Here is a 19,146-nt window from a genome sequence, read left to right on the forward strand (position 1 = left end):
GTAACTGGCAGGTTTTTTGAAGACCTTTTGTGTCTATGGCAACAGTAGTCTGATCTGTTTAATAAATTGGTATAAGTAGAGAACACAGCTATTTAGTATCTTTGGGAGGCACAGATAAGACTTACGTGAGAAGTTTCAGATGCTTTTCTTTTAAATCCTGGTGTCATCTTCATAAATACAACAAGATTTATTTCTAGTGACACCTTAAAAATTTTCCATCTCATTTTCATTTCAAATACAAAAAACCCTTTCCAGTATATTGACGCTTTATTTAGTGTTCATGTATAACAGGCTTTACTTATTTCCTCTCAAGTTCTTTATTTTATTAACTTGGAATTGAAATTTCCCCTTCTAAGTGAGATGGCCATAAAAAGTCTTCAGTAAGTAATTCATTATTTATTCTTATCCTTTGGTTCTAGATACAAAGAAACCCTTAAAAATGTGTTTGCAAACCGTGAGGAAATCAGAAAAGAATACCTCAACATGGAAAAGAAACTGAAAGAAAACATACTGAAGAAATATCACCATAATCAATGTCATGAACAAATTCGACTGATGTGCTCTGAAGAAAAAGTAGAAAAGGTGAGTTTTCCGTAATGTAATGCATCTCTTCATCTTGCTATATTCATGTGTATATTTTGCTTAAGTAATTATGCAACGAGTTAGTGCTTAAATATTTAATTGAAATGGGACACACTGATTATGTGTTAGTGACCTAATTTTTGAGGTATACAGCAGAGTGTAGTTGTCCTCAGAAGAGAGGGAGTACCCTTTGCCTTGTTAGGACTTAGAAAACTACCTTGTTCATATCCAGCTTGCTGGTTTTGAACCTTTTGGTTGCCAGATTTCAGCAAGAATTTGGTCCTTGCAGATAAGGGATTTTCCTTTTGCCCAATATTTTATTCTTTTTCGGGCTTTTTCTAGAACACATTTAGGAAAACAAAGCAGATAAAATTGCTTCTTCATTTTCATACTTGAGTAACTAGGAATTATTTGTTTATGTAACATTAAAAATAAGGAAATTTTTACATAGAGAGAGAGAGAGGATTTGGTGAACATAATTTGAAGGTTTTCCCCTTAAATGCTAATTTCTCTCTTTTTTTTTTTTAATTTTTTTTTTTCCAGGCCACTTGCAAGTGGGATCAAAGGCTTGCAATACTTAATATCCACTCTGTGCACATGCAGAAGAAAAAAGAAGAGGGGGTCAAACATTTTGAGGAAAATACCAAGTGGCTGCACCGTGTTGAAAATGAGATGCGTCTTCTGGGTCGGGATGGGTGTATTCCAAAGGTAAATTCACTTTGTCAGGGTGGGGGATGGGGAGGAGAACTGGAAAAAGGGTAAAACCTGCGAGTTAAGAACAGTTTAATAATTGAAATAAAGTGTGTGAGTACACAGAAAAAAAAGGCAAACGTATCTTTGGGCTTGCATCAATAAGCATGCACGTGTGCCTGTTGGATTCTTAATGCCAATTGCAGCACACCCACCACTGGTCAAAGCAATCTACAAAGCAATACTTATGCATATAATCAGAAATCAAACAATTCATACTTTTTTCTGCCATAAAACTTCAATATAATAACATAGCTCTACTCCCCATTTACTTTTCAATATTGACTGAATTAATATTACCTTTAGCTTAAATTTTGGGGGTTTCCCTATCAGTTTGATGTGCAGTTGTTTGACTTTTGTGCGTTTTTTTTCCCCAATTTCCCAAAGGAACTTCGTCAAGATCTACAGTATTGCCATTTAAACCTAGAAGTTCAGGACCTGAAAGCCCAAATTAAGCACATGTTGGCTCTGGTGTCCCTTCAAGATCAGTATTACAAGCAAACAGAAAAGTAAGTATGGTTTCGTGGCAGGTGTGATAAGACTTTATGTTCTGACACTTTTATAACTTCAGAAGACCTATTCAGAGAATTTAATTTAAATTGAAACAGAAGCAAGATCTATTTTTTTTTTTTCCTGGGTAAGAACTCTGTTTTCTTAAGCAAACTTGTCTTGCCTCTTGCTGTTTTACAGAGTACTAAATACTTTGCTTCCAGTTCTTCGCAAGCAATACCTGACTTTGAAAGAAGCTGGGCTGACAAATGATTTGACTGAGACTGAGTTTGGGGAGGTTGAGCAGCTTATTCAGAGACAAAAATCAGTATCTTGGGCTGACCAGACTGAAGAAAAGGATCAGAATCAAAACCATGAAGTAGACATGTCAGCTATTTTCACGTTCCCACAGCTCGTGAGCAGACCAAACACCCCGTGCCGTAAGTATATCATTAATTTGTTCTCTGTTGGAAATACTCCTAAATGTGTCCTGCCAAAGCCAGATGTCATCCATAAAGACAGTGGATGCACACTTCTGCAGATATTGGAGCCAGATGTAAAACTGAGCCTCAGACCCGCTTTCTATATATTATACACCGTTCTTAATCGAATATAGGAAAGAAGTTCACTTTTCCAATAACTTTTTCAGTCACACTGCAAGAGATCACTCCATCCTCTTCTTGTAATGTATCCCATATATCAGTGTTTGTAGATGCTGTGAGTGCATTAAGAATTCCACTTGAATCTTTCAGATTACATTGATTGAAAAGGAATCAGAGTGCCAATTTTGGGGGTTTTTGTGTGTGTGAGTGGCGTTTGGTTGATTTTTAGTTTGGATTGGGTTTTCTTTTTGGTGTGTGTTTATTTTTGTGTTTTCAGAAAGAAGGAAAAGAGAGTTTGCAGACTTGCATGCTTACATTTCTTATTCTGCCCATGCTACTCAGGGATTCATTCAGGAAGGTTGAAAGTTGTTATTTATGTTATATCATAGGCATGTTATTTTTAGATACTGGGTTTTTTTTACTTTTAAAGGTACTTCTTTTGTTACTTTTTTTTTTTTTTTTTTCAGAATAGGTAGGGAGATGTACCCAAAGAGTAATCCAGAAGCTCTGTAATGCCCTTTGTAACTAAGTATTGATTGTACTGATTTAATCTTGTTCATATGTGGGTTATCATTGCTGTGAATTTTAGTTCCTGATGCTAGTAAGCCTTGTTAGAGTTCTTGATTAATCTACTTCTTTTCCACCTTTCTTGAAGTCCTGTGTTGTGAGAGGCCTGATCTGTTCTTACTGAAATTAACACTAAAATGACTATTATTTAAATTCCACACAAACTGTTAAGACCTGAACATTTCAATTCATTAAAATCACTAGATATTATTTGAGGAGTTGTCTTGAAAACCATATGTGGAGGTTTTCCCATTATTCTCTTTCTCTAACTATTGGTGAACTGTATGTTCCCTTGTATATTCCCCTAAGTAAATGGACACCAGAGTTTTCAGTTCAGATGGACTTTTTTCAGCTGTAAATGGTGTATTTGCCTGAAGATGTCCATGGAAATTTTTGTTTGGTACTTTGGTGATTTTTTTTTGTTTGTTTGTGTCTTGTTCTTTGGAAAAGGAAATAGAAGAGGTTAGTTACACTCCTTTCCCTGTCTAATTAGATGCAGTATAAAACATGGCAGAAACAACTCCCCTAAAATTCTGCAACCTTTAAGGGAAGGTTACCTAAAATATTACTGGTGTTGACACAATCGTATCAATACATCTTGGGAGTTGTGGTTGGAAAAAAGTAATCCACTTATCAGTGCTTTAAATTTTTTTCTGTTCAGCACAAGACAAATGTAATTAAATAGCTCCTTTTCAACTGTGTGTTTGAATTCACATTTAAAATACATTGAACTATTAAATGATATTGTCACGGAAATTAATTTCTAAAAAAAACCCCATAAATCAGAGAAATTACATTAGCATGGGGAAATATGAAGTACTACGGGGGCAGCATCCTGATCAGAAATAGGAAGGATGTAGTAATTTCTCTTTTCCTTTAAAGATGAAATAAATTATTCAAGAATCCAATTCCTGTTTCCTAGAGTCATTTCAGAAGTATGCTTGGCAAATGTTAGCAAGAGCTGACCTAAGAACTTAATGAACAAACAAAAAGGAAGATTTATACATATCCCCTCGCACCTTTGGTGCTTTGATATTTTATTATTTATAATTTGTTCAAGATATGGGGAAGGAAGTAGTGTTTTGCTCCAAGATGGTTAAAAAAAAAAAAATCCAAAAACATAATCAAAAAACCACAGTGGTCATTATTCCTTGTATACAAGTCCATATTTCAAAATTTACCATATTTGCATGGACCTTCATCCTGTGGGCAGGAAAGAGCAATGCACTTCAGTTTCTGTGACTTGGTTCTTATTTTTCATGGTATAAGTTGAGAGCAGTAATTGTCTTTTTAATCTCCCATTTAATATAGCTTGCCTGGTGTTAGTGTCTCGAAGTTTCTTTTCCAAATGATTTGGGGAGAGGGTACAAAAGTTAATTGGTGTCGATGTAATGTTTCATATGAAACATGAGTCGAGCATCTTAGATTGAGGAAGAGAGTGTCTACCAGTAACAAATGTGATGTGTTGCTTTTGAACATATTTGAAAGACTTTTTTTTTTTTTTTGAGGTAAAAATCCCTCTGCAGAAATGAGAATGGTACTCATGTAGAAAATAATGAGCTTTATGAGGAAAATATTTGTTCCTCTTCAGTGTAAGCTGATGAAACAAATAATTACATCTCTTTTGTTGAACTTGGCAGTATCTAGGGATATATGCAGTACATGTGACTTATCCATAATTGGAAGTTTCAGTCACTCACAAACTACAAGTTCCTGTTCAGTTGTTATGTGTTTGAATTGGCAGTGATTCAGGAAACCATCTGTATTTAAAGCCAGTGCTGAATTCTGTGTTGCAGAACATGAGGCAGTACTCATTGCAGGACATTTTTAATGACACTAAACTATTGCCTGCAGCTCTCTGAGAGAACTGTGACAATGTTCAAATGCAAATGAATTGTCATTGAGTGGTTTGACATAAAAATTAAAATGCTTTAAGTCACATAAATAACTTTTGTGATTATAAGCACCACTTCCAAAAGGCCAAAACTGCTAAATCATTTCTGCAGAGCAGGAAAAGCTGTGAAAGCAGGGCCTTAAGTTCTTACATGTTTCTTTGGAATTAACAACATTTCACTAGCTGATTCTGAAGAAGGAAGTTAAACTCATAATTGATGTGGGAAAAGATCCTAAAAAGAGTCAAGAGAAGGGATAGCAAAGGTAAAAGGTTTTTATTCTAGGTTTTGTTACAAATCTTCAACAAAAATATGTTCTTGAAATATATTCTAAATGTTCTTACTTTATTGTATGAAGTGGTTTTGATATTACTGAGATCCTTCTATCTATTAGGAGTTTCAAAATAGCAAAGAATTTGAGCTGATCTGCAGCAATGCCTAAATCTTTGCTTGTAATGAAGATTTCTTCATTTGAAAGGGTCTCATATATATTAATTTAATGTAAAGTCAGAGTGGGAGAGGAAAAGATCAAGGTGCTCTCTGACCATCATTGAACATCTGTTTCTATGGCCAAGATATCAAGATAGTCAGTCCTTGTGCTTAAAAACTCTTAATGTCTAGTGAAAGTTAAAGTTCATATGTTTTGCTAAAGCACATGAAAGGAGTTGGCCACCTCCTTTCTTTTTTCTCCTTTAACCTTTAAAACACCTTCTGTAAAGTACTGACCTTAATTATAAATTAGAGGTTTGGGGGTTTTTTAGAGAAAATGTTGGGTTTCCAATATCTTTTTTTTTATTTACAAATATGGCAAAAGTTTAATTCTAAACTTGTGTATGCTTCATGTGACCATAAATGTGCAATCTCACAAACAGTTTAACTGTTTGTATCAAGGAAAGCACAGGCTATGAAAACAAGTTCATTTAAGAATGTATTCAGGTGCCCATTCTTGAGTGTTTATTAATGGACAGCCATACAGTATTCAGAGTGTGGACTTGATGGGTGGAGAGCTCTGACTGGTATTTACAAGTATTTCTGTGAATGGGAAAGTTCTTGGCATGGTTTCAGGCATCCCATTTCCAGAAGCCTTACTGTACATTACCATTGAGAGAATGGAATTGATTTAGAGGGAAGGAAAAAAAAAAAAAAAGGCAGGGCATCCATCCATTGCCTCCTCTTGTCACAAACATCCGAAAGTAAAGTCAATTTTCTACTTGGTATGGCAGGAAAAATCAGGGTGTAATTGTACATAGTAAAATACTTGATTAAAAGTAGGGAAAGCGTGTGTCTTGTGCACAGGAAAGAGCAGCCTTTTCACATTGTCTTTTATGACTTCTAAATATTTTTACTTGAGTTGAGTGAGATAGTACACCTGATCACTGGGATTCACAAGAATGCAGCCTGGCATTTTAGCCTTTTCCAGTTCCCAGCTGTTGTTTGTGAACCTGTGGTGAAATTGGTCAGCACAAGTGATGCTTTTGAGTATGAATATTAAATAATTGAAATGCATTGACCAGACCTCATTTGCGATTTGGAATTCCATGAGTCAGTTGTTAAAAGAATGAAAATGTATGATTAGGATTGTAATTGGATCAATCAGTGGTAGCCCAGAAATGTTTATTGAAATGAATACATTAATATTTGATTTCACTTTAGCAGAACAACCTGGTAGACTTAATTTAGCACAGTTTCCAGACATAATCCCCTTATGCATGTTATTAGCATGAGTTCTAGAAGAAAAGAAGTCTTGGCCATCATTTTGTCCCTGATGTCAATTAAAACTAACTCAATTCATGAGTTGTTTTGTCCTGAGCTCTGCTCACTTTTGCTGTGACTCACATTTCACAGATAGTGCGTTCTGCTTTTTGTACTAACACACAGAGGCTGTAAATATCTAATATTGCTGTGTTTTGTGTCTGATAAATCAGTACTTCTGAGTAGTCTTTTGGGACAGATGATGTGACAAACTAAGGGCCAAAACCACCTCGTATCATTTGGTGGGGGTTGTTTGGTCAGTGGGGGATGGCTTTTACTTTTGATTTCTGAGCAAATCTCTGAAGAATAATAATACCTTAAAGAATTCCGACAATTATCTTATATTAACATCAGCCTGAAATTAAAGATCAGCAAATAATGCAATCTATTCTCTAAAATATATTTGGCATAATGCTTAATTTTAAAGAGAACAATTGTAGCTGAAAACACTAGCTAAGGAAATGCAGCTTCTAAATTTTTCTTTTAAGCAACTCCATCAGGTTAACTACTGATATTCTTTAAAGTATATAGTGATTCATTTTTGTGTAGGAAATAAAAAATAATATTACTGAATCATGAGGATCATTGTGATGCAAAAGATTGAACTGGCTGTAAAACTGTGAAGCAAATTATAAACCATAAGTGTAATTATTTATATTATGGAACAGGTTTGGAGATTTGCTTTAGAGTTTTGGAGCACGTTGTTTATCTTTCAGTAGGAAAATAATGGCAGCACTTAATGATTACCAATAGACATCCATTCAGGAACTATTTAGATTTGTTCTTTAAGGAAATACAAATAGCCCTACTTGGTCCACCACTGTATCATCTTCAGTGCCATGTATTTAGCAATTTATGGGAGTAGTGCTTCTGTAGCAAATTTTGTTGTCTGAGCTCATTTTATTTAAGCTTCTCAGAGGTAACTTTTTTAAAAGAACCTGCAAAAAAGTCAGCAACTAGCTTTGGGATCTTACTTCCTTAATAAGCCAGTAATAGAAACACTGGCAATCCTTTATTTTCAAAATAAAGAAATGTTTTTCTTGCTGTATTTTTGTTTACCTTTTAGATCATAACTGTTTGGAGCCGTATACTGTGTAACAAGTTAGAGAGGAATAGGAATTCTGGGGTTGGTTTTGTCACATCACATTTGGTTTATGTTATTTAGTGAACCCAAGTTTTAAACATGAGGTTTCTGGTGATGTTTGTTTACTTGTTTGCTGTGCTAGGAGCAACCTAATATTTTCACAGAAAAGCAATGGGAAGGGACACTTCTTAAATATTTTATATACCCACCAATACTTTAACGACAAGAAAAGCTAGTTGTATTTTTAACTTAGTTTTACAGTGAGTTTTATTCCAGAAATAAAATGGCTTTAAAAATGAGTGTCGGTTTTTAGTATCAGCTCATATTTATCCTATATAGAATTGCTGTAACTAGTTATTAATTTACTTGTATTACAGGATGAAATGCTGTTCATTGTGATGCAATTCAGCAAATTATTTATATTGGCAGTACTTTTCTGTTCTTTACGTATTTAGTTCAGGATTTAAATGCTGGCATTTACAGTTAATTTAAAAACGCTTCCAATATTTAGGTCTGCAGAAGCTTCTAAGACTTGGCACTCCCACCAAAATGTTTCTCCATCAGACTTCCTTCTAGTAACTTTAGGACATTAGCAAAACCTCAGTGCCTTACAGTAAGCAAACTTTCTGAAACTGAAACCTCCCTGTCCTAATGTAACAACAGACTAATAGAATTCTAACCATTATTTTTCCTGAAACACACATTCAGATGCATATAAGCAGGAGGAAAACGTAATAAATGAATATTTTAAATGTGTCCTGAGGCGTTTAATGGATAGTTATTTCGAACACTAGATTAGATGAAGCTTAGTCTTGTATTTAAGAATATAAGCTGTCAAAAGTCTTTTAATAAAAAAAAGGGTTTGGCTTCAATTTTTTGGTTGTGATAACTAGAAATATTTTTTTTTGAAAGATTTGTTAGTCTTTTACACTGAAGAATATATTGTACTCATTAAAACAAAATTAAAGAGCAAGCACATTAATGAAGCATAGGATTGTTGATAGTGTCGGAGAGCACATATTTTAAATTGTTCATAAATAAGTTTTTTGCTTGCTACTAACAAAGTCCTACCAAGTCTTGGAGAAATGTGTCTTCATCACAGTGGGCTTATGTTATTTTGGGGGCAGGTAAAGATTTTCTGGGAAACACACAGGCCCTGTTTTACTACCCTTTCCATTGCACTGCTGGAAAATATCCTGAATTAGCTTTGGTGTTTGGATTACAATCAAACTACTGTGTCTCAACAACCTGCTGCATTTCCCCTGGTAAATGCTGACCGTGGATTAGACAAGGTATTAGAAAATAATGCATTTTGCATTTTAACAAAAGGAAATCCTGCATGTACATCAGGTGAGTTGTTCATGGGCACACACATACACCAATTCACAACTCAGTTACTTCATGTCAGGTCGTCCTCTCGAGCCTGGGTCTTCCATGTGTGTGTTTCTTCAAAGTGAAAGCAACATAATAGAATTGTAATTGTTTGTGTAATTGTTCAGATGCCTTTTCTCTAAGCAGTTTATCTTAAATTAACCTGCCTTTCTTGCTTATGCGTGGTTGGATAAGGTGTTACATATCTGTTGAACCGTAATGGTTTAAACATTGTTCATTCTGAAACTGAGCCCTTGAGTGATGAATAAATGTTCCCTTTTTTTTTTCCTCAATGGTTCTGTTATTGAATTAAGTTCTGGCAACACAGAATAGATTTGTGGCCTATATATTAGCATCTAATTTGCTTGCTACTTGTACACACTTTGATAGTAGCTATTCCCTCCTCCTGCAACAGGTCTAGGTCTCATTGTAGTCTTTAAATCCTTTGCTCTCTCCTTATAACTCTATTTTGTATCTTCTAATTGGGCATCATCTCATAGCTGGGCACAAGGAATCCATCCTGTGGTATGTCTGGTACCCAGAGGTGTAGATAAAAATGGTGCTGGGATCATCCTCCTTCATCAGCTTTCCTTCAATGAGGATCTTATTTGGGTCTTTTCCATAAGACATCCGATTTCTGAGGGTACTTGGGGAATTGGCATTCTTAAAGCAGCTTGGCAAATTGGGTTGCAACTGAGCAATGAGGTCAAAATTAAATGGGGGCTGAGAAGTGGTAAACAGAGAAAAGACTACAGTCACTTAAGCCTTGTTTTCTGTACAGAAATCAAACTTGTGGAGGTAGAATAATGCAGTACATACATGTTTCTAATCAATCTTCCTTCTCTTCAAAGCACTTTTCTGGAACAGCTAAAGTGCCCTAAGTGCTAACACATGAGAGAGAACCATAGAAGCATTCAGACCGAGGAGCTCAAAATAACTTTCTTACTCCGAGGCAAAAATAAAATGAAATTTTAGAAGAAATAAATATTTATCGACACTGTTCTAGGAATACCATAGCTAATTCCTGAGTAACTTGCAGCACTTTAAAAAGCAGGAGTTCTTTCTGCAGTTTAGTTGCTCATAGGCATGGAGTAGGCAATGCAGAAAGGAGAAGTATGAAGCTGTGGCTGCCAGCTGAAGTGGAGCCAATCCATAGGCATTTTAAGGATACTCGGCTTCATTTCTTAAATTTGCACTGGAAGTTAAAGATAGAAGCACTTGGGGTTTGTGACAACCCTCTCCTGCTCTTGATTTGTTTTTAAAAAAATTCCTTAATTTTTTGTTGTTAACTATGTAAGTCACCACTCGCCTAACTGTTTGAACAGTGGACTGTGTCTTAAAATGATTCAACTTTGCTGAAAACTTGAATTAAAAAAGGTCGTTTCTGTCTTACTTTGGACATTGCCTTTACTACCACCTGCTTGAAAAAGAAAAAATACTATAACATTTCAGCAGTTTAAATCAGGATGAATGGGAATGGCCAGTTACTGCTACATTGCTTGCTTTATTTTTGAGGGCAGGGGGAAGGTGTTCAAAGAGCTTTGCTCCACACAGTTGATGTATCAGGACAGAATCCAGGTAACTTCTTTGTTTTCCCTTTTCCAAAATCCTGCATTCTCATTTGCAATATCAAAGAATGTCGTCCCTCTTAAGTGGTTCTGTGTCCTTCCTTTTGCAACAGCCTCGTCATTATTCTGCATGGTACTTGCTGGGGAAAAATGGCTGTGATCAGGAGTCAGCTTAGATTACTGTGACTGTACCATCTTAAAGTATGAATTTTGTCATGATAATGTGATTTTCAACACTCTTACTATTCTATTCTCTCTTGTCATGTGTCATATCTTCCTTGTCACTATTTGTGTTGTCTCTGGGATTAACTACACCAACCTATGCATATTCGTAATACTTTGAGTGTCACAGAACAAACACCATCTAGACCGTGCTGCAATAGAAATAATTTCATTTGTATGATCAAACTAATACGTAAATGAAATAGTGTTTGTAATAATTTCATCAAAGTTTTCTAATAACTTCTGTTGCAGTAAGGAAGAGGAGGGGAAAAAGCAAAATCTGAGCAGTAGGTTATATAGGTCTGTGTGGTAACCATTGCCACTTATGTTTCACAGGTTCCTCTTTTGGTACACCACCCCAAGAAATGACTAAAAACACACGAGTATTAGAGTATACAGAGCCACCCCAGAAAAGAACGAGGAGGAAGCTAATGGACTCTCCAGTAGCAGCTCAAAGTCCAGCTGCATCCAAGCAATCCAGCCTGCAGCACCTGGAGGATTCCTTCGCCAAGGAAGTCCAGCCTATCGTGTACACGCCGGAATCGTGCCGAAAGAGCTGCTGCACAGAGACTGTGGGGAAGAAGGCCCTGCACCTGGCAGGCCTGGAGGAGGGCAGTGCCCAGGGCACGGACACGCCCGCCCAAAAGGCTGGCATCATGGACACCACGCACGACGTGATCCCCGAGTGCCGTGAAGGGATCGTGAACTCCACCGTCATCCTCTACGAAGGTGCAGATGAAACCGCTGAAGTCTCCACCTGCTCATCCGTGAAGGAGTCCCAGCCCTGCAGCACTAGCGTTGTGCAAAGGTATTTTCCTGGTGTACGGGCTAGAAACGTTACCCAATAATTCCACCCCGTGTATCTTGGCAGCGGGGTTTTTCCATTTCTGGCCGTTTTATTTGTCAAATGCAGCATTTTGGAAATCCAACCCTCAGTTTTGATCAGTGTCAGATTCAGTTCTGCCATTGTTTGAAAACAGTGGTTTGTTAGTGACAACAGATGAAGTTGGGAAGCTTATCCTGTTTTATAAGATAGGCACTGAAAAGAAGTAGAGTGCTTTTGAAATTGATTGTGATGCTCCAGGCAAGCTCCTGCCTCTCAACCTGATGTTTCCAGTCTGTAAAACAGATGCTTAACCTCTCCACACTGAGAGATGCCATGCTTAGAGGCACCATGCTTGTGTGAAGTCTGCAAAGCTGCCTCAAGCAATATCAGTGAAATGAATTTCCAGTTTGGGTTTTCAACTTAGCATGTATTTACAGTTAAGAACAAATTCATTTAACTTTTACTAAGAATGTGTTCTACCAAAGTATAATTCTTTTATTTCAGGCTTGGTCTCTCTTCCTTAAAAAACAAAAATAATGCTTCAGCATTTGAGAAGCCCTCATATATGGCAATGACTTCTGCTGCTCAGAGAAAAAGGAAGGTATTAAGGTAAGATTAAACTAACTCTTCTATACAAAATGAGTTTGTGTTAATTTCTTGTGTTCTTGCTTCAGTTTCAGTATGACATTTCAAATCTGAAAACATCTTCTACGAGTCATCTGAACCTGCATATGACATGTTTTGATTCAAAAAAGTTTGAATTCAGTTCAATTTTCTTTATTTTTCCTGGCAAGCTCAGTACATTTTCTTTTATTATTTTTTTATTTACTCTTGACTTAGGAACTTCTGTTTTAATAATGATAAACTACCACATCTTGCGTACCTGCTGCCTACTCAGAATAGAAAGATGACACATAATTCTGAAAAGAGAAATTCCATCATCAGTTAAACATCTGATTTGTTTGAAAATGTTCTGCCTTTACTGGAACACATTAGAAACTACCAAAAGGTCTTTATGGGATCCAACCATCATTGTACATTAAAACAAAATAAGCCTTCTTTTTTGCTATATATAATATATATGCAACACTTGAAAAGTGTAAAGAATGAACCTTACTATCAATTTGCACTGTTACTGTACTTTAACAATGTGTCTAAAGAAAAAAATTATTACCATATAGGAAATATTGATACCTGCAAGAGAAAGCAGAGAAAAAAACCTATATGCCAATACTTTTTTGGTCAGCTTTTTTTTTTTCCCCTAATAAATAATTTTCAGTCTCAGATACTGTGGCTTCATTCTTGTGGTCTGCTCTAGGAAAAACTTTCATATCATCACATCTGTTTTATGACCCTGAAAGAGGCTTGTTAGTAGGAACAGCAGAAAAGCTGAAACTGAATAGACACTAAGTAGAATTGTACTTTTCTGTGGGTTTTTTGTTTGGTTGTTTTGTGGTTTTTTTAATTTATTTAAAACCTGATTAACTATGAGGTCAGTACTGATGAAACAGCCTTTTGTTTTTTGCCATTTTATTTATTATTTTCTATTTTCAAAAGCAAAAATTGACACAACCTTTTTTGAAAATCATGTTATGAGTTGCTAGACAGTGAGTGGAGCTACCACCACATGGGTCTTCTGAAGAATATTTCAGGACTGTAGGAACAAGTTCTATAGATAGGTAGATCACATAGGGATATGGAAGAAACTTTAGTACCTTTTTTTAAATTATCATCTTTGAGACAGAGAATCTTCCTAGAAGATCACAAATCCACCTGGTCTAGTTTCATGTTACTGTTCTAAGCTGTTTTGCTTGGATGAGAAATAAACTGTATTGCTCCAGAATGAGTAAAGAGGCACTGCTCATACTTCCAGTTTTCCAAATAGCTGATTATGAATTTAGCAAAATAAACCACATGGTCTCTGAAACCAAGCTAGGTTTTTTTCTAGATTCTTTTAGGAAGAGATATTAGAACTTTTGGAGCCTGCTTTCTCTAGTCCTAAGGTAGAAGTTCCGAGACAGACTTTTGGACGACTCTTTTTGTAATAACTGTGTAATGACTTCAAGACATACAGATGGTTATTTCTTCCCAAAAGACTAGTTCTTTCTGCTCATCTTGTTTCTTCTGTGTCTCAAGCATGTATTTCCCAGTCCCAAAGTTAGAATACCACTTACAGGAAAATCCCACAACTTTTTATTCCTGCCTCAGACTGGAATTGTGTGTAAACCAGAATTGTTTATGGTTTTGTCTAGCAGTTGGTGATGAAGCAAAGAAATGAAAACTTATTTGTGGAGAAGGGAAGGAATATGGTCTTATTTTTCAGATAGTGCCTCCATTCCTTTCCCTTCTTTACTTTTTCCCCCTTTTCTCTCCAGTGCTGTCCCTGTTTGGAGTGGTTCATGAAGTGGTTCACTCCTACTCACATTAGAATAAAAATGGAAATTCCAGACATATTGTCTACCTTAGAAATATCATTTCAAACAGTCGTGTTTTGAGGATCATGGATAAGAAACAAGTCAGTCATAATAGAGACTGGTTTACCAAATAACATTAAATCCTTATTGGCATAAGTGCTCTTCCAAGAAGCAAGCATGAATAGAGTTGTAGGACTGGCACAAGGCAAACCTCAGTCTTTGCTGCTTGCTGTATATTTTCATTTAGGCAGAAAATTATTATTAAGAAAGTTAGTGTAACTTAGGGGACTGTAAAGTGGTAATAATACAATATTTATTATGGGAATAGGAAAAGCGTAGAAACTTGGGACATAAATACCATTAACTTGTTTATGAGGCTGTCTTGCAGAGTGGAACTGAGGAAGTTAGTGAGGCAATTGCAAAAGGGTGAGATCAGATAGGTTCATAATTTTCACTGTAGGCTTTAAGTCCATCACGTAAAAGGTTTTAAAATATAGAGGTTTTGTCTTCATGAATTTGAAGCTCTAACAGCTTTCTTGCAGCTTAGCTAAAAAGTATTGTCTGCCATGAAGCCACCCCCTCCAACTGTGTTGGAGGCTGTAGAAAAATAATTGTAGCAATAAAAAAATGTGATTTGTTCCATAAACACAGCTTGGTCATTTCAAGGATTTTGTAACATGCCTTAAGATTATTTCTTACTATAATTTGTGTGATGACCACCAAACTGGCTTCTGTGGTTTCCCAAAAAACTGTGGCACATTGTTCTTCATTATAACACAAGCGGCAACGTTAGTTCTTGTTTTCATGGCTTGAAACGTTCTTGTAAAATTTTTAAAAAGTAAAAAAAGGGGAAAGTGTTTCTACATAGCAAGGCCTGAACTACTGGAATACAGCTTGATGGCTGTACTGAGAGCAAACTCTTTCCTGGCTCCTTTTGCAGCTCCACGTCGAACATGGTGCCGGGGGGGCTGCAGGACCCGGTGTCCGCCAAACGCCTCCACCGGGACGTCTTGCTGGGCCAGACAGCTCTGCGAGTGCCCCAAGGCTCTGGTAGGTGTCAAAAACCTGTGTGTGACACTGCACTGGGTAGCTGTTTGTGCAGGAGGTGCAAAACCAAGGTGGCTGCTTGAGGTTTTGTTAATTTGGTAGCGTGTGCTGCTGTGTTAGTGCACCAAGCCATTGATTTGAGTAGCATATCCATTAAAAACCGACATCTGAATGTCTAACCCAGTTATCTGCTTGATATCTAATCAAAATTCAGTATTACTGCTTTTCAATTTATCTTCCACCTAAAATTGTTTGTGTACTTGTTGAGGGGTTTGGTGAACTTTATCAGCAGCTTTGTCTTTGCACAAGTGTGGTTTATCAAGAAGTAAAATCCTCCAATAATTTCCGTACCTGTTTTTAATGGCTTGCTTTGTTTTATGGCACTACACTGATTTGTTTTAACAGATACAGAGTTTTTTCAGAGATTTATTGCTTAAAATTTGGGGCTGTTTTGGGCAAAAACAGTAACTGAGGAAAAAAATGATTTTAAAGCAATCTATAGGAATTATTTTGATTCTAATGTATTGCTGATAATAACACTAGCAGGTTGTGTTCTGTGGAAGTCTGCTACAATTACAGGGCTTCTCTCTGAGAGAACTGTAACCAAATGAGTTACAAATACTTTTTCTCAGACAGTGTTCACAAATGTCTTTTGTTCACAATTCTATAAACCCCTCTGCCTTTCCTAGTGCATGGCACTGAGTTGCTTGGCACCTGGAGTAGATGTTAATGCACTAAGTCCTTACAATTTTCCATTCATCTCTACCCAGTTGACTCCTTTTCCTCTTCAAAAAGGACAAAGAGACAAAAGTTTCTCTAATTCATTTTTCAATGTGTGTTCATTTTTCAATACTATTCTATAATAATGAAGATTAATAACATTTTTGCATACTTCTGCATCTTTGTATAGACCACTGTTCCTTTTTAACAGCATGTCAGTTGAGGGTCTAACCACTGGACTTTCTAAGCAATTAACACACTGGATTACTGAGCTGAGAGTGATTATATTTTTGTGTATCAAAATTAGGCTTTCAATAAGGGCAAGAAATACGTGTAAAAATTCTTAGTCCTATTCTGAAAAGGAGGTCCAGGTAGGCCAAATTCTGCTTATGTTTGAGTAATGAGTGTCTCCCTGTTTCTAATAAGTTTTTTTTTTTTTTCCCACTAGTAATGAAAATGAAGAGCAGGAAGCAAGAACAGGATATGCCAAGAAACTTCGTTAGAAGCTTTTCTCAAGGAAATGTCACATTAAAGGACATAAATCAAGGACATCAAAAAATCTTTTACTTCATGTTTCCAAGTAAAAAAATAGGATTTAGTTCTGAGTTCTTTCACATTTCAAGCAGGACTGATGGATAGCAAGTGAGAATAGGGTGACTTTCGTTTTCCTCTTGTAAATAATTTTGAGAGGTTTTTTTGATGCACTCATAAGAAAAATTGGTTTGACACCCTAAATTATTTTCATTAGAGCTTCCTTGTGTTAAAACTCTTCTTCATTTGTAAGCAAATAACAGATGTTAATATTAGAACACATTCCTTCTCAGCACTAAGATGCCAGTTTATCCTTAGAATTTTAGCATCTATTGAGGATAACATATGTAGTGCCAAGAGACAGAAAAATATTTACATAAATTGTTTTTAATTTTTTTTGTCTTTCTGGTTTTTAGTCTGTTACTTGGTTGTGTATGTTTCTGTTCTGCTTTTTCAATTTAATTCAGCTGTAAATAGGTTTGTTAATTACTTCAAATAAATGTTTAAATTTATTAAGAGCAGTATAACGTGAATTGTGTTTCTCACAGAAATGTATTTATTTTTGCCTCTTATGAAAAATGTCTAACTTTGACCAGTACTTTTACATTATAAACCACATGTATGTGTATCTTCTAGTAAATTATTAATACTCAGAAACAGAGTAATTTATATCTGGTTGTGTGGTAACCTTGACAGCCTTCTTGGCCTTAGCAGTGTCGTTCCAGTGCAAAGGTAAGCATATGAATTTCCCCAAACCAAGGCAAACCAGAGGAATAAGAAGTCTTCCTTGGGGAAGTTCAAAGAGCAAGGAGTAATTCCTTAAGAAATAGGCATTACCAGTTAAAAATACCGAGATGAGAGGAATTGAATCCTCCTAGTTGCATTTTAAAGGGATATAGGTGATATGGTGAGCATGGGATCATGCTGGTAGCATAATGAGAACTGAGAAAATGCTGGCTCTGGAAAAGGCTTCTATGAATATAGTTCTAAACCTAAAAACTAGAATTTGGGACTTGCCCACTTAGCAAGGTGATGTAATCTCAATAGAATTAAGAGGGAGGGTCATTTTAATGTTTCTCTATCATAATAAAACAACAAGATTTTGGAAGTAATTTTATGATTTTGGTGCCTGATATAGCTAAAGCTGTAGAGACCAATTTTGCTTTATGGGAATTTCCTTCAAATTCTTAGTGTTTAATATAAAATGTCCACAGGGAGCTTCTTTTATTGGTATTGCTTCACATCTGCAAGAGGCATGTTGGGTTTTGCTTATAAATATAGTTGTGGCATTCATTGCTCTTGTGGTATGTAAGACTAACACATCAATGTTCATAGCAGTTTTGGAAGGTTTTTAGACAGGCTTGTACATGCACCATTTTGAGAGTCAAAACATAAAAACTGATGAGATCTCATCCTTTCTTCATGTGTTTTGCATAGCCTTGAGTGGAATTGGTTCAACTGACTTGCAACACTTTTCCAGGGATATTAAAAAAAAAAGTATGTTGAGGAAATTACCACACTGACAGGAGAAGTGATTCCATCTGATGCTGATTATACATTTGATAGCTAAGTATGTATTTACCCTTTATAACTAGGATAAACTAAATGTTTCCAGAGATGACGGCAGATTGAAGCAGGGTTTTTGTATTTTAGATTGCTGTTGAGTGATATTCTGCCCTATTGTACATTTGTTTTGTTACATACTGTGAGCACCTCTAGACTTCATAAGCAGAAGCACATTCAACACACAGTGCTGACAGAACTTTTCATAACTTTTCAGTGCCTAATAACTTTTTGTCAGATTGCCAGTTAGGTAGGAAGGCAAAGACTGTTTGGGAAGCAGTGGAGGTGTGATATAATTCATTTCATTCTTCTTGCCAATCTGCTTTGACTGTCACCTGTTGGCCTGTCCTTACAAACTGATTTAAGCAATAATATTTACCTGAAGTGTACATTTCATGGATTTCACCCTGTTATACCATGCAGGGTTAAATCATGTCGGTGTTGCAAGTGTGAAAAGGATCGTTAAGGTCTTGTTCCACTGGGAAATTCTTAGGAAAACAGACAAAGGCTGTAGGGTATAGTTTGTACTATGACTCATTTGCTTGCTTATTGTCATTGCAGGAAAGTGAATTTATAGGAGCTATCTGAAGCACAGGCTTGAGAGACTGTGAATATTTTTTTACTGGGGATGGAGCTGGATACAGGAGAAAGAACAATGCAGTTGTCAGTGAGGCTGTAGAGACTGTGCCACTTATAATGGACTCTGCATCTTCATGCACATTTTGCAAGGCGTGGTTTTCATCACTAAGCACGCAAATAGCAAATATTTTGGTTATTCCTTTGGAGTGGCTGCCTTTAACTGCATGTAGGGCTGCAGAGCTGTGCTTCAGCATGTTGGTGCTTCGTGTATAGGCGTGGGGAAAGCCAACCCGCTGGAAAAATCACATCCATTGATTTTTAATAGAGTTGTAATAAGGTATGTCACCCTGATAGTAAACAAAGACTTGTGCAAACTCATATCCAGAGACACCTATAGATTTCTAGAGGTTATATGGAATGGTGGGATTTTTGAGGCTGTCCTGTGCAGGGCAAAGAGTTGGATTCTGGCGATCCTCGTGTGTCTCTTCCAACTCAGAACATTCTGTGATTAAGATCCCACAGGAAAGTCGTATCTGCTGTCCTGTCAAACGGACAAAGCACAAGAACTTGACTGGATTGTTAGGAAA

The 19,146-nt window shown here is 36.3% G+C and overlaps 1 protein-coding gene across 1 annotated transcript in view; it reads left to right on the plus strand.

The window, feature by feature from the left end:
- Positions 1 to 16,532, plus strand: part of KIF18A (kinesin family member 18A) — a 29,446-nt gene extending 12,914 nt beyond the window's left edge. The window contains 10 exon segments of the mRNA XM_050336730.1: positions 420 to 582; positions 1,126 to 1,290; positions 1,720 to 1,841; positions 2,023 to 2,261; positions 11,216 to 11,687; positions 12,210 to 12,314; positions 15,060 to 15,169; positions 16,335 to 16,417; positions 16,420 to 16,464; positions 16,467 to 16,532. Of these exon segments, the coding sequence (XP_050192687.1) occupies positions 420 to 582; positions 1,126 to 1,290; positions 1,720 to 1,841; positions 2,023 to 2,261; positions 11,216 to 11,687; positions 12,210 to 12,314; positions 15,060 to 15,169; positions 16,335 to 16,417; positions 16,420 to 16,464; positions 16,467 to 16,532 (1,570 nt within the window).
- Positions 16,533 to 19,146: the final 2,614 nt, after the last annotated feature.

The sequence above is a fragment of the Myiozetetes cayanensis genome, unplaced genomic scaffold (genome assembly GCF_022539395.1).
Source record: "Myiozetetes cayanensis isolate MyiCay16 unplaced genomic scaffold, myiCay2020 scf6-25, whole genome shotgun sequence".
Lineage (NCBI taxonomy): Eukaryota > Metazoa > Chordata > Aves > Passeriformes > Tyrannidae > Myiozetetes > Myiozetetes cayanensis.